Source organism: Podarcis gaigeae (assembly GCF_964106915.1).
Source record: "Podarcis gaigeae genome assembly, chromosome: 1".
NCBI lineage: Eukaryota > Metazoa > Chordata > Lepidosauria > Squamata > Lacertidae > Podarcis > Podarcis gaigeae.
In genome coordinates this window covers 131,738,497-131,762,827 of record NC_139678.1, presented here as the reverse complement: position 1 = coordinate 131,762,827, position 24,331 = coordinate 131,738,497, and the positions used below count along the sequence as shown (strand labels likewise).

The 24,331-nt window shown below is 42.0% G+C and overlaps 1 protein-coding gene across 5 annotated transcripts in view; it reads left to right on the top strand.

Annotated features, from left to right (window-relative positions):
- Window positions 1-19,456, top strand: part of TRPM8 (transient receptor potential cation channel subfamily M member 8) — a 50,312-nt gene extending 30,856 nt beyond the window's left edge. For 3 of the 5 annotated variants that reach the window (XM_083705987.1, XM_083705986.1, XM_083705988.1), the window contains 8 exons: window positions 4,715-4,806; window positions 5,138-5,279; window positions 7,541-7,712; window positions 8,458-8,635; window positions 10,170-10,360; window positions 11,776-11,875; window positions 16,623-16,656; window positions 19,209-19,456. In XM_083705987.1, coding sequence (XP_083562113.1) covers window positions 4,715-4,806; window positions 5,138-5,279; window positions 7,541-7,712; window positions 8,458-8,635; window positions 10,170-10,360; window positions 11,776-11,875; window positions 16,623-16,656; window positions 19,209-19,259 — 960 coding nt within the window. In that variant the 3' untranslated portion in view covers window positions 19,260-19,456. Of the gene's footprint in view, window positions 1-4,714; window positions 4,807-5,137; window positions 5,280-7,540; window positions 7,713-8,457; window positions 8,636-10,169; window positions 10,361-11,207; window positions 11,330-11,775; window positions 11,876-16,622; window positions 16,657-19,208 lie in introns of those variants that run through there. The other 2 variants (XR_014556832.1, XR_014556833.1) reach the window with 2 other exon arrangements.
- The last annotated feature ends 4,875 nt before the right edge of the window (window positions 19,457-24,331 follow it).

Here is a 24,331-nt window from a genome sequence, read left to right as displayed (position 1 = left end):
ATTGTCACTCCAGTTTGTGGAGGTTGATGCTGAGTACACCTTCCATCACCTTCCCCTCTTGCAGGTTGATTTAACACAGAATCAGTACACTTGAATGGGGCTCCAGTGGAGTTGAAATCTAACATTTTCTTGATTTTCCATGAAGGTCCCACTAGAGCATTTGGAATTATATCCAGGCCATTATTACTTAACCTGAGTTCATGGATTAATTTATAGTATCTCTGCTGAGGCTGCAATTTGCCTCTGCTTCCATCGTACCCTAGTCCATGAGGCTATGCAGAATTTGTGACTGGATTCTTTTTTTAAAAAAAATAATTTTTATTAACTGGCCAATCACATCAAATTAAATCACATCACATAAATTCCGAATTACAAAGCCAAATTTTGAATTTTGTTGGGGGGACCCATACTTCAAGATCCAAAGGGGGATTCTAATAATCTTTTTGCTACTGCATTAATGTCCAAATCAGTCCCAATCAGTCCAAACAGAGTTCATAATTCTATCCAGTCTTATATTTGTGTAGGCTCTGTGTTACGCTATTCTGAGACTGGAAAAAATCTGAACAGACAAGGAGTATGTATTCTACAATATGGCCCCTTCCTTTGGCCCCATGACTTTGTCATGTCACAAGGTTTGTCTTCAAGATCTAGATTAAAAGAAATATCTGAAACGGTGAACACGCTGTCACAGAATTAATTCCTGAGTCTGTGGAGCAGACAGGCGTGGAAGGAGTAACCCCAGAGCATCCTCTTACTTCCACATATCTAGTTTTGTAAAACAGAGGAGACAAGCAGGCTGGAGCTCACTAAGCAAAGCATCCATGTTGCATATGAGCAGTCTTGTAATACAGCTGTTTCTATGGAAATACTAGGTAGTGTGGCTTGAAGGATTCTTGGTTTATTAGCATCCTACTCCTGCCATGGTTGAACTTTGGACAGCATTTTCATTTCAAATATATGTTGATCAGTCAGAACAATATTGGTTCAGTATATTGGATTTTCTTTTCTTTTTTAAAAAAAGATAAAGCATGATTTTACTTATTTTACTAATGAGCTTATGGGGCAAACCCAGGCATAGGCAAACTCCAGCCCTCCAGATGTTTGGCACTACAATTCCCATCATCCCTGACCACTGGTTCTGTTAGCTAGGGATGATGGGATTTGTAGTCCCAAACATCTGGAGGGCCGGAGTTTGCTTATGCCTGGCCAAAACAGAACCAGAAATGGCTCTAATTGTATTAGAGAAATGGTTGTCTGATTGCTCCATTGCATGGCCAAATGAGTTTTCAATTTTCAGACAATCCATTGTAATACCTAGTCCCAGGCCCTGAGAGGAACCACTGGAGTGTGCAGGGCCAGATTTAGATTTGATGAGGCCCTAAGCTACTGAAGGTAATGGGGCCCTTTATATGCCCAGGTGTCCTTTGTCAACAACAAATTGTCGCTGTTTTTTGTGTTGAATATATGCTATATTGTAATTTATGGACCTAATAGGTATCTAAAGCCCTTTGCACATGCAGAATGTAGGCACCCTATATATAGAAATGAGCAAACCAGTGATATTTTAGGGAACAGGCTAGCAGGTGGGGACCATTACTTACATCATAGGAGTCTACACAACACAGAACACTGTTGCTGTATGTAGGTTTTATTTTGTTTGTTTTTTATCTTATATTTTGGAAATGTACATCCAGGTTTTTTCTTTTAGTTTTTTTTTGGGGGGGCCCCAAGAGAGTAAATCCGGAACTGGGAATGTGGCATACATCAAAGTGGGTGGGGACGGAGAGACTGACAATGCACAAAGGATGAAAAAATCAACTGCATATTTGTTGTTGTTTAATCATTTGGTCATGTCCGACTCTTCGTGACCCCTTGGACCAGAGCACGCCAGGCACTCCTGTCTTCCACTGCCTCCCGCAGTTTGGTCAAACTCAAGTTGGTAGCTTCAAGAACACTGTCCAACCATCTTGTCCTCTGTCGTCCCCTTCTCCTTGTGCCCTCAATCTTTCCCAACACCAGGGACTTTTCCAGGGAGTCTTCTCTTCTCATGAGGTGGCCAAAGTATTGGAGCCTCAGCTTCAGGATCTGTCCTTCCAGTGAGCACTCAGGGCTGTTTTCCTTAAGAATGGATAGGTTTGATCTTCTTGCAGTCCATGGGACTCTCAAGAGTCTCCTCCAGCACCATAATTCAAAAGCATCAATTCTTTGGTGATCAGCCTTCTTTATGGTCCAGCTCTCACTTCCATACATCATTACTGGGAAAACCATAGCTTTAACTATACGGACCTTTGTCGGCAAGGTGATGTCTCTGTTTTTTAAACTGCTGTCTAGGTTTGTCATTGCTTTTCTCCCAAGAAGCAGGAGTCTTTTAATTTCATGACTGCTGTCACCATCTGCAGTGATCATCGAGAAAGTAAAATCTCTCACTGCCTCCATTTCTTCCCCTTCTATTTGCCAGGAGGTAATGGGACCGGTGGCCATGATCTTAGTGTTTTTGATGTTGAGTTTCAGACCATATTTTGCGCTCGCCTCTTTCACCCTCATTAAGAGGTTTTTAAATTCCTCCTCACTTTCTGCCATCAAGGTTGTGTCATCTGCATATCTGAGGTTGTTGATATTTCTTCCGGCAATCTTAATTCCGGTTTGGGATTCATCCAGTCCAGCCTTTTGCATGATGAATTCTGCATATAAGTTAAATATGCAGGGCAACAATATATAGCCTTGTACTCCTTTCCCAATTTTGAACCAATCAGTTGTTCCATATTAACAATACCTAAAAGGAAGAACAGTAGTTCATTGCATATATATTAACAAATCATATCTAAATGCAATATATTCCTTCCCCGGGTACTTAGATTGTTCTTAATAATGTACCATATTTTCCCGTGTATAAGACTAGGTTTTTCCCCTTAAAAATATTGTCCAAAATTTGGGGGCGTCGTATAGACGGAAAAATATGATATATGGCTGTATGCATTTTTCTCTATTTCTTATTGTGCCAATACATGACAAATTAGCTCGATTTTTCAAGATAAGCAAATTATTGTCTTCCTTCTCTCACTCACAGTATATTTGTTCATTTGGCCAAATATGCCAGCTCCCAGAGCCTAAGATCCAGGCTATGGTATAGGCTGCACTATTTCTCTCACTTAACAAATAATTCACCCACCTAGATTTTGATGTTAACGGAGAAAATTAATGATTTGCAGATGAGAAGGTAACTGCTAAGACTGAATATTTGAAGTAAGACAGCTATAAAAAGCCGAACTCAGTCTTTTCCTAATGCATTAAGAGTGTGTTAGAGGCATCTTTGAGGTACTGAGAGCAAAATAAGTTGTAAATGTTTCTATATGCCAATAGATGTCACTGTTTCATAATAAAACTTGAGCTAGGACTAGGTATATTTATACTGGGGTGTTTTTGCACAGTTTAAGAAACATTTACATTTCAGCTCCTAATATATGATAGCATTCATGAGCTAGATGTGTGTTTACAGCAGCCACACATCCATCTGATGTGTATTTTTGCACAAGTACAGATTCTGTGTGTAATTTTGCAGCTGTATATTCCCAGATCCCTGTAACATCTCTGGGTTGCATAAATATTTGCACACATCCTGTCATGGGCCTGCTTGGCAATCTCGTTGCCTTGCTTTCCAGCTGATACTCCCAGTTGCCATCCACAAAGTCATACTAGGCTCATGGGTCACAAGGTGGGGAAATGAACTCATGAAAAGGCTATGCAAATCAGTATTCATATGAAAACATTTGACGATGTTAGATAGGAAAGAAGCAAATGAGATGAATGAAAGCTGCCAGGAGTATTTCTAAAAAGAAGGAACATAGTTGAGTGGGTGGATCTGACACAAGGGATCTCGCACATTCTAGTGTAGTTGGATCCGTGATGGTCTTATTCAAGGCATGGTCATTATTTTTTTAAAGGGGGTTGCTTCAACCCACATTGCAAAGACAGTACCCAAGGGCTACAGCAATGAGATTGTATTAAAGACGGTACATAAAAACAGAATGATATATAGAGGAAATCTGTGCTTAGTTGAGGTGTCCAGAGAAGCATCTTAATCAATGTCCTTACTGTCTGACATCTTATGTTTTGTCCTTTTGTTTGTATTTAATTATTTTAATTATTCTAAAAAGGTTGCAGCTATAAGATATTATTAGCTAGTTTGCTTTGCACACTTACTTGGGAGAAAGTCCTGCTGAACAAAATGGGGTTTCCTTCTGCATAAGCAGGCATGGGATTAGGCAGCAGGGTATGTTATTTATTTATGCTTTTATACCCCACCTTTCTTCCAAGGTCCTCTCCATATTATCCTCACAACAACACTGTACGGTAGGTAAGGCAGAGAGGCAGTGAGTGGCCCAGGGAACTTCAGGGCTGAGTGGAGATGGGAGCCCTGCCTGGCCTCCCAGCTCTCAGTCCAGCACTGCACTCACTCTTCTTCTCTTAGCTTCTTGAGTCACGATTTCTCAATGAGCAATGTTAATTTAGATAGTAAGGCTATGCATTGTAAATAAGGTTGGTTTGTGGTATTGTTAGATTATGGCAGGAGTAGCCAACGTGGTGCCCTCCGGGCTGTGACTCCCATAATCTCTGACGATTGGAGTCCAAACACTTCTAACAGCTGACTCTGCTCTGTGGGATTCTGAGCTCCTACCTTTGTTTGGTGACTTTTGTCTTCTTTTTTCCTCTTTAGTGGTATATGAACGGTAGTAAGTACTTTTCCGACTTGTGGAATGTTATGGACACCCTTGGGATTTTTTACTTCATAATAGGAATTGTGTTCAGGTGAGTTGTAACAGGTCCAGCCATTACTGCACCTGGGTTTGTTTTCTGCAAAGCTACTAGACCAGTGGTCAGGGAGGATGGGAATTAGAGTCCAGCAACAGCTGGGATGCAAGATGGAGAGAGGCTGCGCTAGACAAACATGTTATGATAATGATAATGATATAAGGTGATGCTTCCTGGGGTGAAGCTGAGGTATTTGGGGGGAATGGGGTGGGAAGGTGTCACCCTGTCATAACATCTGATCTGAGAGAAAACAAATTGTGCCCAAGTTGATATTATTAAGTGGGAACACTGATAACTGGAATTTTTGTATATCTGTTTCTTTGCACAGGCTCCATTCTTCAAATGAGGCATCCTGGTATTCCGGCAGAGTAATTTTTTGCCTGGATTACATTATTTTCACTCTAAGACTCATCCATATTTTCACTGTAAGCAGGAATCTAGGACCCAAGATAATTATGCTTCAGAGAATGGTAAGGACTATGGATTGATTCAATATGAAATGTAATTGTTGTGTGACTCAAGCCTGAATCTCCCAGAGGTCTCTCTGTGTAAATAAAAGTTTAACCAGAGAACGACTATCTGGTTTGGGCCTACAGTTTCCATTCTGTCATCTGTGTGCTGATAGATTGATTCATGATTAATCCTCTGCAAGGGACATTAGTGCAGGAACTCTGCAGTGCCTGTCAGTCAAACCTCTGTGACAAATCTTCAACAACAGCCCTGAATTACAAGACAGAACATCCCTTATAGGGCTCAGATCTGAGGCCAGCAATACTTTGCTGCTCTACAGCCAATTGCTGTGCTACAGAGAGCTGGAGGTTGTGTCACCTATTAAGTAGTGGGTTGACAAAGCAGACGACACAGAGATTTCTCCAAGTGGTTCTTTATAGTAAGCTGGAACTGAACTGAACGGCAAACAGCTCAGCCAGCCTGCTTTTATAGGCACCCGGCTGTCAACATTGTAACAACAACAACCCAGGGTTTCCCGCCTAAACTAACTGACGTGGACCTGAGTGAAAACTATATATAGTACATGATACCCCTGGTGGCCAGGGTGATAACCATAGCTGTCAACCTTCCCTTTTTTTGCGGAAAATTCCCTTATTCCAGCGCCGTTTCCCGCTGCTTCCCGCTGCTATCCCGGATTGTTAGATATCCCATAGACTGTCCCCGGGACAGGTGAGGCTGCTGATCCCTTATTTTCAAATCTGAAAGTTGACAGTTATGGTGATAACTTCAATACATAACATCACCAAACCCCATCCCAGCTGGCAAATGGTTTCTTGCAATGAGAGGTGGGTCTGTGTGCATGTGACACATCTGCAGATACTTTTTGCAAAATTTTACCATCATTGATCTTATACCTTCATTGAGCAAGGAAAGAAATGTGTCTTATGGTTTGGCAGCACTTACACAAGTGTTTTGGGCTGAAACTTCATTCTCACATTACTATATGTAGCAGAACAGGCATCGGTGCTGAGCACAAATCCTTCCCAAGCCAGGAAGACATGGACACTCGGGGGTGTAGCACTCAGGAGGTCCAGGGCCCTGGGCACACAATTTTGAGTGGGCGCTGGCTTCTGCCGTGATTCCTGTCCCACCCAGGGGTCCTGCTGGATCCTGTCCTTGGCTCCCTGTCCTTCCCTACCTACTGCCAGGGGTCTCTGGGCTCCGGAGCCCAGCCTGGCCTCACTGCTGCATCCCCAGCCCCCTTGCTGAATGGCCACCCGGCCAGAGATCACTGCTCCTTGCCCAATGCACTCCCTGGATGGTGAGCGTGCGCAGATGGAGGGAGGTGGACAAGGGGCGACTGCAGCACGGCCACTCTTCTCTGCTGGTGTTGGGGGGCTGCATCAGCCAGCTGAGCTGCCCCTTGCATGGGCAGCAGCGATGCAGCACGGCCCCACTTGGCTCTGGTGCAGGAGAGGGGTTGCTCCAGTGGCATTGGTGGCGAGGGCTGGGCTGGCATGGCAGGCTCCCTTCACCCTCCACACCCTGCCCCCAGTATGCGTGCCCCAGGTGCAGGCACATCACGCTACACTGTTGTGTAAACTACACTAGGGGTTAGGAGCCACTGCAGATGTTGAATCATTTCCCATTTGTTATTCCACATGCTAGTTTTCATCTGATATGGGGACTTCTCCTCTTTGGAGGAGCTACTTCTGTGATCTAGTGAAAGTATATTGTGGTTAAAAATAAAATAAAAACCCCACCTAATCTAAGTAGCCACTGCAAGCTCTCATGAGCCCTCATTTCCATGGATTGTATACTCAAGTGAATAGAGTGCTTACTTGGGCAATTATGTGCTGGACTTAGCTGGCCACAGAAGCATCTGTCCTGGCTGTATCCTCTAGGGCAGAGCTGGTGGGGGTGTGTGTGGAGTCTGGTGCCTTCCAGGTGTTGTTGGACTCCAATTCCCATCATCTCTAGCCATCGTGGCCCATCGGCCAGGGACTGTGGCCCAATATCTGGAAGGCCACAGCTTCTGCATCCCTGCCTTGGAGGCATGCACGTTGCTCTGATTTTTCCTCAGATTAATTGAAAGCAAAATAAACAACAAGGAGTGCATGGCCTCTGCAAAGCAGCCAAGCGAGATTTTCTCATAAATGCACAGTGAGAAGCAAGAGACAGTTTCCTGAGTTGTTTTTTTAATCTTTTCCCCCTTAGCCTTATGCGTGGAATGACTTAACAGAATCATCCTGACTTGTGTTTTAAATGTTCCCTTTCACAGCTGATTGATGTCTTTTTCTTCCTGTTCCTCTTTGCGGTGTGGATGGTGGCTTTTGGTGTAGCCAGACAAGGGATCCTGCGGAAGAATGAACACCGCTGGGAATGGATATTTCGATCTGTTGTCTATGAGCCTTACCTTGTAATGTTTGGCCACTATCCTACAGATATTGACGGTATCCATCTTAAGATACAATCCCAATGAACAATGAACAATGAATCCCAATGAACAATGGGTCAGAGTAATAAGGAGATAGGAGCACAGTCCTTAAGGAGCCCAAAGCTCATCACCCCCCCTTTCTGTTTTAGTGGGAAACATGTGCTGCTAGAATTCAGGTAGCTCTTTCAGTATCACAGAGGCTTACTGAAATCAGTCTGGTGTTCACAGATGACTAGGGCACTAGAGCTTTCAGGTGGTCTTGTAAAGTGGACTTATGCTCAGTTCAGGTCATGATCCATCCAAATTGAATCGGCCCACACCGCCTGCACAATCCATGCTGGGACTATGCCACTCATTTTCCTTGTAGGGCCAGAAGGAAGACTGGAGTGGCAAAAGTCTGCATGCTGAATAAAATCTCATACAGAGTTGCATTGTGAGCATGTTGCAATGGGATGCAGTTTAGTACTAAATTGTGCAGCCAGCCACATGGGGATTCTGTTTTCTGGGCACATCTTTGCTCGGCAGGTATTCACTTCTGCACAGTAATCTCTACAATGTACAATTTTCACAAAGTTATCTGTATAGGATTCTAGCTTTATGCACTCCTATTAGGCAACTAGATTAGCTCAGCAAAATTCACCAGAGACAAAGGATCCAGTAGCACTAAAGAATGTGCTGACAACACATGTCATGAGTTTGGTGTCATAATCTTAACAAGAGCTTTGGAATTTCAGGAGTCATTTCTGTTCCTTTCATGATAGGTACCACATTGGAGGGTGATCAGTGTACTGTCACTGGGAATGAATCGAAGCCTCTGTGTGTAGAAGTGGATTCCAACAATGTTCCCCGTTTCCCAGAGTGGATCACCATTCCACTAGTGTGCATCTACATGCTGTCCACCAATATTCTCCTGGTTAACTTATTAATAGCCATGTTTGGGTATGTAGACTGATGTAATGCCACAGGGTGTGGCTGATGGTTTTTCGATCTTCTTAACATGAGTTCTGGGACGCGGGTGGCGCTGTGGTCTAAACCATGGAGCCTAGGACTTGCCGATCAGAAGGTCAGCAGTTCGAATCCCTGTGACAGGGTGAGCTCCCGTTGTTCAGTCCCAGCTCCTGCCAACCTAGCAGTTCGAAAGCACGTCAAAGTGCAAGTAGACAAATAGGTACCGCTCCAGCGGGAAGGTAAACGGCGTTTCCGTGCACAGCTCTGGTTCGCCAGAAGCGGCTTAGTCATGCTGGCCACATTACCTAGAAGCTGTACGTTGGTTCCCTCAGCCAGTAAAGTGAGATGAGCGCCGCAACCCCGGAGTTGGCCACAACTGGACCTAATGGTCAGGGGTCCCTTTACCTTTACCTTACAATTTTTGGGGTTGGGTTGGGGTGGGGATCTGGTTCCTAGGACTTTTAGGAGGCTCTGCCCCCTGCAAACTCTTTTTTTTAAATAAATATTTATTAACAGTTTTTGAATACAATACACAACAAAGAAACAATATAACATATATCTTAACATAGTTTCTTGACATCTTTGGACTCTCTCACGTCTCCCGCTCTTGCGTTCCTCCCAGTAAAATTTTGCCAGCAATTTATCACCTTGTTTCCAATCTTATTTATCTAGTTTTCCCATGTTGTTTCTCTAATTTTAGATATCCTTTATTCAGATCCTAAGAGTTTAGTGTAATCTAATAATTATCCAAAAAATTATCTTTTCTTAAATCTAATTTATCTTCATAATTCCATCTAAGTTAATGGTGCCAAATTATTTATGATCTAGCAACCTTCTTAACATTCATACAATTTACAGTGTTTTTGTAAATAGATCTTAAATTTCTTCCAGTCTTCTTCAACCATCTCCTCTCCCAGGTCTCGGATTCTGCCGGTCATCTCGGCCAATTCCATATAGTCTATCAGTTGCATCTGCCATTCTTCCAGTGTGGGTAGATCTTGGGTTTTCCAATGCTTAGCGACGAGTATCCTTGCTGCCGTTGTTGCATACATGAAAAATGTTCGGTCCTTCTTTAACACTCTCTGGCCGACCATACCTAGGAGGAAGGCCTCTGGTTTCTTAGGGAAGGTATACTTAAATACCTTTTTCAGCTTATTATATATCATTTCCCAGAAAGCCTTCACTCTAGGGCAAGTCCACCAGAGGTGAAAAAACGTTCCTTCGCTTACTTTACATTTCCAGCATTTATTATCGGACAAATGGTATATTTTTGCGAGTTTGACTGGGGTCATGTACCATCTATATATCATTTTCATAACATTTTCATTCATGCCCCCTGCAAACTCATAACACTAGTGTGAACTCCCCTCCAGCTTGGAAATCTTGAGGCTTTCATAGTCCCTGTAATTGATCCATTATCACCAACCCTTACTGAAAAGTGAAGTATGTGCTGATTTTGACATATGAGCTAAGGAGCAAACTTAGATATGGAACTAATAACCCCCTGTGTTAATCTATCCATTAGTTATACTGTTGGATCGGTTCAAGAGAACAATGACCAAGTATGGAAGTTCCAGCGCTACTTTTTGATTCAAGAGTACTGCAGCCGCTTAACTATACCATTTCCTTTTGTCATCTTTGCCTATATCTACATGGTGATGAGGAAACTGTTAAAATGCTGCTGTAAAAATGAATGTAAACAGCCATCAATTTGTTGTAAGTAATGCAGTATTTTGCACAGTAACTGTTTATGGGAGGAAGGGTAGGAGTCACAGAAGTGTATGAAGGCTTCTCAGACAATTGTTTGTCCAATGCTGCACTTTCATTTTGAGAGTTACTACATTTGAAAGTTACTACATTTGACCCGGATGGCGCTGTGGGTTAAACCACAGAGCCTAGGACTTGCAGATCAGAAGGTCAGCAGTTCGAATCTCCGTGACGGGGTGAGCTCCCGTTGCTTGGTCCCTGCTCCTGCCAACCTAGCAGTTCGAAAGCACATCAAAGTGCAAGTAGATAAATAGGTACCGCTACGGCGGGAAGGCAAACAGTGTTTCCGTGCGCTGCTCTGGTTCGCCAGAAGCGGCTTAGTCATGCTGGCCACATGACCCGGAAGCAGCATGCCAGCTCCCTCGGCCAATAAAGTGAGATGAGCGCCGCAACCCCAGAGTCGGTCACGACTGGACCTAATGGTCAGGGGTCCCTTTACCTTTTTACATTTGAAAGGTTCCCCATGTAAAAATGGCCCTTCATTGGAACAAAGTATGGGGTGCTAAAGAGAAAACTAGCTAAAGAGAAAAGTGGTTTCCAATACAGTGGTACCTTGGTTCTCAAACGCCTTGGTACTCAAACACATTGGTTCCCAAATGCCAAAAACCCAGAAGTAAGTGTTCCGGTTTTCGAACGTATTTCAGAAACTGAATGTCTGATTCCGTTGTCAGCTATTGTTTCCAGGGCACATGCCCCAATCAGAAGCTGAGAACATTTTGGAAGTCAAACAGGCTTCCGGAACCGATTAAGTTTGGCACATTTGTTTTTGCTATTTATTTTGCTTTTTCTTTTGGAGGCTTTTTCAGTTCATTTGTTTTTGTGACTGTGTGGAACCCAGTTCAGCTACTGATAGATTGATTGTGTGACTGCAGAAATGGATAAAACCCCCCATCCATACAATGACTATCATCAGTGCAGGTAAGAAAAAAAAAATATTTTTTATTTTTATCATCTACAATACTGTCTTATTTATTTTATAGTCCAGTACATAGATTATTGCTTTCATTTTATGGATCAATGGTATCATTAGATAGTAAAATTCATGTTAAATTGCTGTTTTAGGGGTTGCAATACTTTCTATGGGAAAGTGTACCTTGGTTTTGGAATGCTTTGGTTTTGGAACGGACTTCTGGAACGGATTGAATTTGAGAGCCAAGGTACCACTGTACAGGGTTAAGCTAAGACACACTTACTTGAACTCAATAGGGCTTTTTTCTGGTCTTTCTTCTGAATTGGGCTGTAATAGCATCAGATCTTCTGAAACAAACTGAGGTTACTGTTTTAGCTGCATTCAATAGCTCTTTGTCTGTTTTGTCAATAAATATGCCCATGTTCCAATTTTGTGTGGATTTTATATCTTGAAGGTTCAAAAAATGAAGATAATGAAACGCTGGCATGGGAAGCTGTCATGAAAGAAAATTATCTAGTAAAAATCAATATCAAGGCTAATGACTCATCAGAAGAGTATGTTTTCTTGCTTTCTTTGTCTTTCCCATCTAATCAAGCTTCAGAGCCTATATTTTATTCTGAAACCCATACTGGAGACCTTCATGTTCTTAAAAGACTTCTTCAACTGATTCATATATATTGGCTTTCCATTTGAATTGAACAGTTAGAAGAGTTCTGTTGCTAATAATACAAGCCAACTTGTAAAGATTCCAAAATATGGCTATAGAAGTTAACTGTGTCCAACATTTTAAAAATAGCATAGGTAATTAACCCCAAAGCCACCAGCGCAATGATGAAAGTATATTTTAAGTAACAGCACTAGAACAAAACAAAACTAGACTTGAAAGGGGTAGCTTTAGTTTTTATTTTAAACTCTTATCTCATTTATGTATAATGTAGGGCTTCAACCTGATTTAAGAAATTTTAATCAGTTAATTGTACAAGGCTATTAACTGATTAAATTTACAAATAGGTAAAACAGGAAGCATGGGTACTTTGTTTTTTAGATAACACTGGTCAACAACAAATTTGTTGTCTGCGTTTTTTCAGTTGATTTAGGACGAATCTGATGCGCTGAATCCAAAAATCACATTGGTTTTGCTCAATCAGGTCAAGTTTTTGAGCTATGGCCACATGTCTTTTTTTACGTTTTTGTTCACATGTACGCTTGTGTGGAGCATTTTAGAAGATGTTGGTGGGGGTAAAATGCCATGTCGAATAATTGTGTTGATTGGAAATGATTATTTTAATGACAAGAACTATTCAGGTCTGATAGTTCTAAGTGATTATGTCAAAAAGGGATCAGTTTGAAGTCATAAAACCTCGAAATCTTCCATAAATTGGTGCGGCAAAGCATAAAGTTATTTTGGTATTAAACTTGGTGACCAGGATAAAGCTTGGGTGCAACACATGGTGTGCAAGGCATGCACCAAGACTCTACGTGGGTAGACCAATGGCAAGAGGAGTCTGAACTTTGGAATTCCCATGGTTTGGAGGGAGCCGACAAACCATGTCACTGACTGCTACTTCTGCGCTGTTGATGTGACTGGGATCAACAGAAAGAACCAGAGCAGCCTCAAGTATCCTGATCTTCAATCAGCACATCGTCCTGTAGCTCATTGTGATGAAATTCCAATGCCTATCTTCGGAGCACTTCCTGACATTAGTGACGAAGATGCCTCCAGTGTTGAAGGATATGAAGAAGAAGAAGTGGTTCTTGAAGATGATGCTCCACATCCATTTTCCCAAAAGGAGTTGAATGATCTAGTTTGCGACCTCAGCTTGTCAAAGGACTCTGCCAAACTGTTGGCATCCAGATTGAAGGAAAAAAAACCTCCTCTCTGACAGTGCTCGCATCAGCTTCTTCCGCAACAGGCATCAAGAGTACCTCCGTTTTTTCTCGGAAGAGAAGGACTTGGTGTACTGTGCAGATATTGCACAGCTTCTGCTCAAGCTTGGAGTGCCACAGTACGAACCCAAAGATTGGAGACTGTTCATTGACAGCAGCAAGCGATCACTGAAATGTGTTCTGCTACACAACGGCAACCAGTTTGCCTCTATACCCCTGGCTCACTCGACTACACTGAAGGAGAACTATGAAGTGGTGAAGTATGTGCTGGAGAAAATTGGTTATGATCAGCATAAGTGGTTTATTTGTGTTGACCTGAAGATGGTGAACTTTTTGTTGGGACAACAGTCTGGCTTCACCAAGTACCCATGTTTTCTGTGCATGTGGGATAGTAGGGACCGTGCTCAGCATTACACGAAGAAGGACAGGCCTGTGCGGGAGGAATTGATGCCTTGCAAAGAAAGGAATGTCATTAACGACCCTCTGGTGGACAGAGACAGAATACTCTTCCCACCACTGCACATCAAGCAGTTCACCAAGGCTCTGGACAAGGATGGTGACTGCTTCACTTACTTGTGCCAGGCTTTTCCAGGATTGTCCATGGAGAAGTTGAAAGCTGTCATCTTTTTTAAAAAATTATTTTTATTCATTTTACAATACAAAACTGTAAAAACACATACCAAAATTTATCACAAATACATTCTTTTGGACTTCCCTCAGCCCTTCGGTAAATTCTCCAATTTTATTCTTTCTTATGCATTTCCTAATTTAATATTGCCTTTTGATAACCTTCCCCTCCTTATTCCCGTTTTTACAATATTTCACATATTTTCACAGAGCTTCTTGCAAACCCGCAAACGTTATTTGTTCATCGCATGTACTTTTCAAATAATCTACAAATTTACTCCAGTCTTCGGTGAATCTATGGTCCCATAGATTTCAGATCTTTCCTGTTAATTTATCAAGTTCTGCATAGTCCATTAACTTCATTCTCTATTCTTCCATCGTCGGTAATTATTCTTGTTTCCATTTTTGAGCCAGTAGTATCCTTGCCGCTGTTACTGCATATAGAAAAAGTTTACAATGTTTTCTATTTATTTCATTTGCTACTATTCCTAGCAAAAATGCCTCTGGTTTCTTAACAAATGTATATTTCAACATTTTCTTCAATTCATTATATATCATTTCCCAGAAGCCTTTTACCTTTTTACATTCCCACCACATATGATAGAATGTTTCTTCTTTTTCTTTACATTTCCAACATTTGTTACACACTTTATACATTCTTGCTAACTTTACTGGAGTAATATACCATCTATATACCATTTTCATAACATTTTCTTTTATCGCAGTATAGGCCGTAAATTTTAACCTTTCATTCCATAATTTTGTCCATTCACTTAATTGTATATTATATCCAAAGTCTCTAGCCCAATGAATCATAACCGACTTTATTTCTTCATCCTTAGTATACCATTCTACCAGCAATTTATACATCTTCGATAAAATTTTAAAATCATTATTCAATATCTCTATTTGAAATTTTGATTCTTTTTCAAGATAATCTTTCTCTTTCACCTCTTTTTTAAACATTTCATTAACTTGATAATAATGCAGCCAATCATTCACATGTTCTTTAACCTCCTCATAAGGTTTCATTTTCCATTTACCTCCTTCTTTAACAATTAAATTCCCATATGTTATCCACCTCCCTTTCATATTGATCTTCTTTACACTCATTACCTCTAATGGAGACAGCCAATGTGGTATTCTTGGTTCTAATAGGTTTTTATACCTATCCCAAACTTCTATAACCGATCTTCGGAAGATGTGGTTTTCAAACCCTTTGTGAATTTTTTTCTAATCATACCATAAATATGCGTGCCAACCAAATCTATTATAAAATCCTTCCAAATCTAACAGCTCTCCATGAAAGCTGGCATCTTTGACGGTCCTCAGATCCATCAGCTCATCAGAGATCCAGAGTTCGGAAAGTCAATGAACGAAGTGGAACTGGAAGCGTGGAAGGCATATGTTCTGGTAGTGAAGAACTTTCTTGGCAACAATAAGGCAGAACTACGCACAACTTGTCAACAACATGCTGACTGCTTTCAGAAACCTGGGCTGCAACATGAGCGTCAAGATGCACTACCTATTTTCACATATGGACCGGTTTCCTGAGAACCTGGGTTCAATGAGTAGGGGGAGAGATTCCATCACAACATGAAAGAGATGGAGACCAAGTATCAGGGTCGCTGGGACGTAGTCATGATGGCTGACTACTGTTGGACTCTGAAGAGAGACCTCCCTGCCACTGAGCATTCCAGGAGTTCCAAGAAACGGAAGTTCAAGCCCTGAAGTTTGAAAAATGGTGAAGCAACATGCAATTTACGTGTACTTACCTTTATCAATGCCCACCATTCAGTTTACAGTAATCAATGTTTCTATCAGGTAATCAATATATGTTGTTGTAAAAACATTTTTTTCTCTTAAAAACATATTTAGGAGGATATGTGTTGACAAAAATCAGCTGATAATGCCACAAAAATGTAATTGATTTTGTCACAAGATCTGGTTTTTTTCAAATCAACATAGCATAAAAACCTGACCTGATGGAGAGAAACGGATGTCATTTCCTGATTCAGCAGTGCAAAAATACCCTAAATCAGTTGTAGAAATATAGACAACATTCAAAAAGTTGCTTTGGCAGGCAGCATCTTAGAAGAAGCATCCTTGGCGTGCAGAGAGGGAGTAAGGACTCTCCTAAGGATTACATTAGGGACGCGGGTGGCACTGTGGTCTAAACCACTGAGCTTAGGGCTTGCAGATCAGAAGGTTGGTGGTTCGAATCCCTGCGACAGGGTGAGTTCCCGTTGCTTGGTCCCAGCTCCTGCCCACCTAGCAGTTCGAAAGCATGTCAAGTGCAAGTAGATAAATAGGTACCACTCCAGCGGGAAGGTAAACGGCGTTTCCGTGCGCTGCTCTGGTTCACCAGAAGCGGCTTAGTCATGCTGGCCACATGACCTGTATGCTGGCTCCCTCAGCCAATAAAGCGAGATGAGTGCCACAACCCCAGAGTCGTCTGCGACTGGAGCTAAAGGTTAGGGGTCCCTTTACCTTTAAGGATTACATTATAGGTTACATGGCTACATTCATAGGACCCAACTCCTAGGGGCTTTGGGGGCTTTGGGCCCCAGGAAAATATTTGAGGGGGCTGCTCCCCAGTTGATGGGCCTTGCTAGTCAAATGGTGTGCATGCACCACGTCATGTGATTGATTATGCGGGGCGGGGCTTACCTGTCCCCACCCCACTAATATTTTATTGAGGTTGGCACCCCTGGCTAGATTTGTGTCTCTAGTTAAGACATCCATAAATCAAATCTTCATTCCTGATGGTTTTGTTTCCTTTCACAGAATGGCCCAGCGATTTAGACAACTGGATATGAAGGTACATTATTATTATTATTATTATTAGTAGTAGTAGTAGTAGTAGTAGTATGGGGGAAATTATTGTTTTGTTTTTATGTTGTTGAAAACTACTGTATTTATGCAAATCTAATGCACCATCAAATCTAATACACACCTCAATTTTCAGAACCTTGAAACCAAAAAAGTATTTGCTGGTGAATGTAAATGCAGTATCAAATCTAATGCACACCCTAATTTCCCCAATGTAATTTGGCCAAAAAAGTGCACATTACATTTCAGTAAATATGGTAATAATAAAAAAATAACAGTAATGGCAGTAATACGCAGCCTTCCAGTATAAACCCATGAAGATCTCAAATGAATTGGGTATTTACAAATGATTTAGAAATTTTTGTGGCTGAGTCAAGAATTAAAGTATGTTCTTAGAAGAAAAGCACAGATAGAAATTCCTTGTTACATTATAGATCTAATCATCCCAAACATCTCCATAATAACCTTCCCTTAGGTCGGTAAAACTAAAACGCAATTCATCAGACCCAAAAGACTTTAAAGTCCATTCTAATTTGCTTTCTGCATCCTTATTACAACGAGGTTATCTGAACTCTGTAATAACAACTGCCATTCAAAAAACACAATTAAGAGAGAGATTGACCCTTCTTGCATCTGGTTCACATGTAAAGACTAGATCTTCACGTATTTATGCTTCCCTAGAATACAACCATATGACTTTTGAAATTGAGAAAATTATTAGACACCATTGGCATATTCTTAAGGGCATTCCTGGGTGTGAGAATATCCCCCATTTTGCCAAACGACACTAAGTCATTTAAAGATATATTGGGGTATATGGATTTAGACTCTGTGAAAGGATTCTGTGGAACTGCAACAACCTTTTGTGTGGATTGTTGGACTCTATGAATAGATAGGTGGAATAAACATTTTCACATATATGGACCTTATTCATAAACTGATTAGAGAATGAACTGATCCACTGGGTCTTCTACTTTTTTCGTTGAACTTTATGAGCTACTTCTGTTGAAATCAACAATTCAATACAATGAATAATATATATTATTTTTTTCAAACGTACAGCTGGTTATGTCTTGTGCGTTTACTGAATGCTTCACGTAGCCAGAGGTTTGTTGTTGTTTTCTAAAAATCACTGCAACCCCCGCCCTCCCTGCCCACGTGACCTGGGTTGCTGTGCGTAAGAGAAACCTGGTGGACAAGCAGCGGCAAGGACAGGCCCATCTGCTTCATCCAACCAAGTCTCTGTTGCACATGCCAGGTCAAGTCCTCCATCCACGATCAAGTAATGGATGGCAGTGTTCTTGTGAATCATTGACCTGGCATTGCACAGCAGCATCTTCAGTTCATGTGGGTCTCCTTTCTTGAATCCAGTATCCATACAGTCAAGACCAGACCCGGAGGCAGGAATAGTCTTCAAACAATGACTAAACCTGCCTCCTCAGTAATGACGTGATCTGGTCTCAGCATAACTCCTCCTCCTACCCGTGATCACTGAGATCAGGTGTCCCAGTGCACACCCCCCCCCCCCCCCGTGGAACCTGCCCCAGCCATTCTGTTGTCAGGGGCCCACACCCCGGCAGCCCTTTAAGAATCAAATACAAACTATATAAAACAATAGAAACTAATTTAAAACAACAACAACAATTCAGTTATATTAAAAATTAAACTAACCCCAGCCTCAAGTAAACATTAATCCCTCCCCCAACAGAGCAAAAACCAAACGATAAACCAAAATTTAAAACACAATAAATTAAAACTATTTAAAATCATTTAAAAGCAGTCACTGGACTAGGGCAGGGTGGAAAGGGCCTTTCAGAGAGTGGCCTTCAGCACTCACAGCCCTGCTGCTGGTGTCACAACAAAGGGTTGTGTCAACCATATTCCTTTGTTGAATGAACACCTACCATAGTATGCTTGTTGTAAGGATTAATAAGATAATATAAGTGAAGCAATTTGAACAGTTTATATGTGCTGTTTAAATAACAAGTGTTATTGTTATTAATTATTGTAAACTGCCCTGCAATCCTCAGGTCAAGGGTGATTAAGAAATTTGGGAAATAACAATAACAACAACAACAACAACAATAACAATAATAATAATCCAACATTTTAAGTGTTATGGTGGCCCTGCTCTTAAAAAGCGATGCATCTGTGGGGGTGGCAGTTGTGGGAAGAAATGGCAGGTCTTGTAATTTGTCTTCCACTAAAGAAATAGGAGCAAGTCAGGACAGTGTCATTCCTCACTTGAATTCGGAGGACAACTGCAAAGATGTAAGCTTCATTTTGGTGCACTCAGATTGCATGACCAGGTATTTTATGGTGTGTGCCTGCAAACTAGAAAGTATTAGCTGAGTTACTGGAATCTGCTACTTAGTGGGTTAGTTTATGGCTGATCTTATAGACAGTTCTTTGCAGTCTCTTCTACTAGTCAGGAGGCAAATCCTGTGGTTGAATTGTAACAATGATTGCTATTACCTTATAATTCCATGCGCTTGTTACCCTCTCATGAGATGCTTTTTTTTGTTTGTTTTTAATTTGAAGCTGAATGATCTGAAAGGTCTTCTGAAAGATTTTGCAAACAAACTCAGATGAAAGCTTCCTGGATTGAAGAAGAAACTTCTCCCAGCAGCACAGAAGTGGAACATTACTGAATAAGCAACAGCTTAAGTACTAAATCTGGTACAAAAGGGAAGAAAGAGACTTCATTATATTCCATCTTCCTGTTTTGATCAAGAAAATTAACTCTTCAATGCAATCATTAGTTGTTATATGTAACTTACAGTACTGAAGCTTCCTGAGCCTAGGTGTTGATTATAGACAAATATTTGTCTAAGCTTAAGCTTGCAGAAATTATCACACCATCCCCTGATTTCTTCTGAACAATTACTGGAGTCCAGAGCAGCTACAGATGACCCACCACCCCTGCAGTTAGATAATTGTGTAACTAAGGGCACATTCAAGCTTGAGGTCTTTCCGACTTCCTGTAATCCTAACACTCTTTGAACTTTTGTCTGTGGCAAGATACATCATTTGGAATGATACTGCTCACTACTGAGTACAGTGGTGCCCCGCAAGACGAACGCCTCGCAAGACAGAAAACTCGCTAGATGAAAGGGTTTTCCATTTTGGAGGCGCTTCCCAAAACGAATTTCCCTATGGGCTTGCTTCGCAAGACGAAAATGTCTTGCGAGTTCCTGCGGGTTTTTTTCCCCTTCCCCCCCCCTTTTCTAAGCAGCTAAGCCGCTTATCAGCTGATCCGCTAAGCTGATAAGCCGCTAAAAGCCGCTAAACCGCTAATAGCGCTAATCCGCTAAGGTAAAAATGGGCTTGCTTCACAAGACGAAAAAACCGCTATACGAAGAGACTCACGGAACGGATTAATTTTGTCTTGTGAGGCACCACTGTAACCATAATTCACCTGCTCCTTGTCTCTGGGGGTGCTGAGCTAAACTTCAAGGTCTGAGGAGGAACTTTCAGGGAAGCCAGAGCTCCAAAATTAAGTTTACAAGTACAGTGGTACCTCGGGTTAAGTACTTACAGTAATTCGTTCCGGAGGTCTGTACTTAACCTGAAACTGTTCTTAACCTGAAGCACCACTTTAGCTAATGGGGCCTCCCGCTGCCGCCGCGCCGCCAGAGCACGATTTCTGTTCTCATCCTGAAGCAAAGTTCTTAACCCGAGGTACTATTTCTGGGTTAGCGGAGTCTGTAACCTGAAGTGTGTGTAACCTGAAGTGTATGTAACCCGAGGTACCACTGTAGTGATGTGATGTCGCTCAGTTTTGAAACTGGTGGTTTAGAAACAGCTAGTTAAGAAATGGCTGGATTTCCTACATAAGGTTATTTGTAAGGATCACAGCAGTTGATTCTGTCTCTCATTTCCCCCAGCTAGTAGAACACACACTGCACGAGCTCAGGGGTGGGGACCCTCAGTCCCAGGGGCCCAAGGCAGCCCTCTTGCCCTCTATTTGGCCCTTGGGACTCTCCCCAGGCCACAGCCCTCTCCACCCTAGCTTGGCACCTCCTTGAAGTGTTTTTGCCTCTGATGAGCTCTTCCTTTCCTGGATGGATAAGAAGAGGGGTGTGTGTGTGAGGTTGTGTAGAAGCTAATCTAGTCTACTTTCATTGTGCTCCCCGCCTTTGTTTCTGGTCCTGCTCACCACTAGCATGTGGCTCCTGGGAGGAGAAGGGGATTCTTGGTCGCCCACTCCTGCTGATAAATGAATTTGAAGGTGCAGATTGTTAGTGGGCAGATTGTAAAAAATGAGAGTTAAATGATATGTAAAATGCTACTTTTTCATGGGAAAAGGTCCACAGCTCTCCAGGGCCGCCCTTCCCACTTAAACAAACTTCTTGGGACCTTGTGAACAACACCAAACAGCTGCTTTCATTCATTCCCTTGTGTCACTTCCCACTTGACACAGTCACCCTGGTTGCATTTCAAAGCAAGTTACTGGAATGTTGCTTTTCCCTGGAAACAAGGGGGTTGTTACAAATTGGTGTCTCCTGTTGTTCACCTCTGATTTGGTTTCTCATGCTTTATGTTGACATACATCATATTCTGGGATTTCTGATGCCAGTCACCAAATGTTTTGCACATCTTGTCCTTTGTTCTGATCGCCTTGTAGGATGTGCTAACATACAAATGTGGGCTGCCACTTCCACACAAATCTCTATATCGCAGCTTCCTTGCCTTTGTATACTTCTGAACCATGTGAATAAGACCATGACCACCCTGCCTCACAAGGCCGTCGGGCTTCTGAAACATAGAGGACAACTAGCAGGACTCTTCTGGAAGATCTCAGTGATTCTGCTAAGGTGGTCCAAGTTATGTTGGAGCCAAGTTGTTCAGGACATTGTATGTTAATATAAAAAGCTTGAATCTGACCTGGTAGCATATGGGCAGCCAGCACAGATTTTTTAGCAGAGGTGTTACATGTTGTCTTGCCATCTGCCCCCATCAACAAGCGACCCACTGCATTCTGCATTAGCTGGAACTTCCAGAGCCAAGGGCAGCCCCACATAAAACCACAGCGGTAGTCAAGCACTACCGCTGGCACTGAGGTTACAATACTTGTCTTATCTAGCTAGTACTAGACAAGAAAAACTGGGGAAACCAATTCAAAAATTGCAGTGTGTGCAGAAGAGGTTGGACAACAAAATAAACTGTTTAGTTTTCTTATGTTTGTCTCTATAGAAGATGTATCTACTGCTGCATATAGTCATGCTTTGATGTAGTCTGTCTGTGAAAGTGGTATATCACCATGTTTAGTAGGTCAGAATGGATTTTTAAAAATCTTAAATTAACAGCTGCTTTCTGTCATCATTTGCCTAACCGGTAAGTGTACTTTTGGCAAGTAATTGTAAACCTGTGGCAGAGGCAAGTTTTTTTCAGCCCAGGAGCTCACCAAGCATTCTCATATGAGTATTATTAAAAGGTATATAGAGGATGGCTAATGGGACATCTGAATTTATTATTGGTTGGAATATAGGTGGCTTGAACCATTAACCTACTAACACATTTTTAATAAATAAAATAAAACAAAACATTGCATTTTAGAAAAAGTTAGAATTGGTACTGAAAAAGCAATACTGTATTATGTTTCACATGGAAAGGGTAATATGTGTGTGTGTGTGTGTGTGTGTGTGTGTGTGTACCTAATCTATGTTTAGGGATGCGGGTGGCCTAGGACTTGCTGATCAGAAGGTGGGCAGTTCGAATCCCCGTAACGGGGTGAGCTCCTGTTGCTCGGTCCCTGCTCCTGCCCACCTAGCAGTTCGAAAGCACATCAAAGTGCAAGTAGATAAATAGGTACCACTCTGGCGGGAAGGTAAACGACATTTCTGTGTGCTGCTCTGGTTCACCAGAAGCGGCTTAGTCATGCTGGCCACATGACCCGGAAGCTGTATGCCAGCTCCCTCGGCCAATAAAGCGAGATGAGCACCGCAACCCCAGAGTCAGCCACGACTGGACCTAATGGTCAGGGGTCCCTTTACCTTTACCTTAACCTATGTTTATGTTAGGTCATTGCCTGTATGCATTTTTGCCTTTCAGGATAAAACTAATGAACTAGCCACTAGGTGGCGGAATTGGCAAGAGAGATTTCAGAATGCTCATTGTGCTTGGAACAACGTAATGGGAACAATCCTAATTTATGGTGGTGTTCATAATAGAAACAGAAAGAAGTGTCCCTCTTTTAAAAGTGAAACACACACACACACACACACACACAGCATTTTCCTAGCTTCCATGACATCAGAGAAAAGCAGGATGGTTCAGAAGCTTGAGAAAATCAAATGTAAAGAAACTTGAGTTGGAAATATAACTCAATGTTATTATTTACTTATTTATTTCATAAAATTTACACACTGCTTGATTGTAAAGAAAACCCTTAAAGTAATTTACAAAAAGATAAAACAATAAAATCAAGAAAAATTACAATACTTTAAAATATACAAGAAGTTCAAATATAAAAACCGATTAAAATTCACCTCAGCATTTCTCAGAGTACAATGAAGGCACCTGCTGGATATCAATAGGCAGAGAGTTCCAAAGTGTAGATGCTGCTACACAAAATGATTGAGTTCTTACAGATGTGTTGGGGGTATTATGTAGCACTTGTTTTTTGTTTAACCCATCCATTTTATTGAGGAGAAAAAATATCTGAAGAGAGGATTGCTCGCTTTTCCGTCTTGGATGCAGCTCATGTTTTGCAGACTCACAGAAGTGCTAGATTTTGGGATGTTTGGGAAGATGTTGGTCTTGGGTCGGGAAGGCCAATAAATATGTGTTGGTGGCCTTTTCTAAGCAGTTGTGTTGGAGGGGACACCCCCTTTGGCACGCAGGATGACTTTTCTGCCTTAGCACAAGATCCTTGCATGAGAAAGAAGAGCTGGAATCCAGAGTGTCGTCGTCCCCAGCTCAAAAATGCAGGCTAGCACAAGCATCTCTCGGACAACGTCTTGGGCAACATCAGGCAATGTCTTCTGTTAGCTCTTAAATAGCAGTTCATAGAACAGCAATACTGCCAGCACTTTCCCCACAAGTACAGGGTGAAGCAATTTTTGTGGCACCAAGTGTTGGGGGGGCTGCATGGTGGCATGTGGGGCTTTTTTCAGCTGGTACTCACCAGAACTCAGTTCTGGCACCTCTCAGGTGGGCTTCATTGCCATTATAAGGGAACAAGAGAGGCATTCTTGGAGAGTTCCAGCACCTCTTTTTATAGAAAATAGTGTGGCGCTGTGGATTAAACTACAGAGCCTAGGACTTGCCGATCAGAAGGTTGGTGGTTTGAATCCCTGTAATGGGGTGAGCTCTCGTTGTTCGGTCCCTGCTCCTGTCAACCTAGCAGTTTGAAAGCACATCAATTGTTAGGAAGTAGATTGTATCTGGTTCCCTTCCTTTGGCTATGCCTAATAAATTGGGAAGGGATGCGGGTGGTGCTGTGGGTTAAACCACTGAGCCTAGGGCTTGCCGATCAGAAGGTCGGCAGTTCAAATCCCCACGACGGGGTGAGCTCTCATTGTTCAGTCCCTGCTCCTGCCAACCTAGCAGTTTGAAAGCACATCAAAGTGCAAGTAGATAAATAGGTACCGCTCCAGCAGGAAGGTAAACGGCGTTTCCGTGCGCTGCTCTGGTTCGCCAGGAGCGGCTTAGTCATGCTG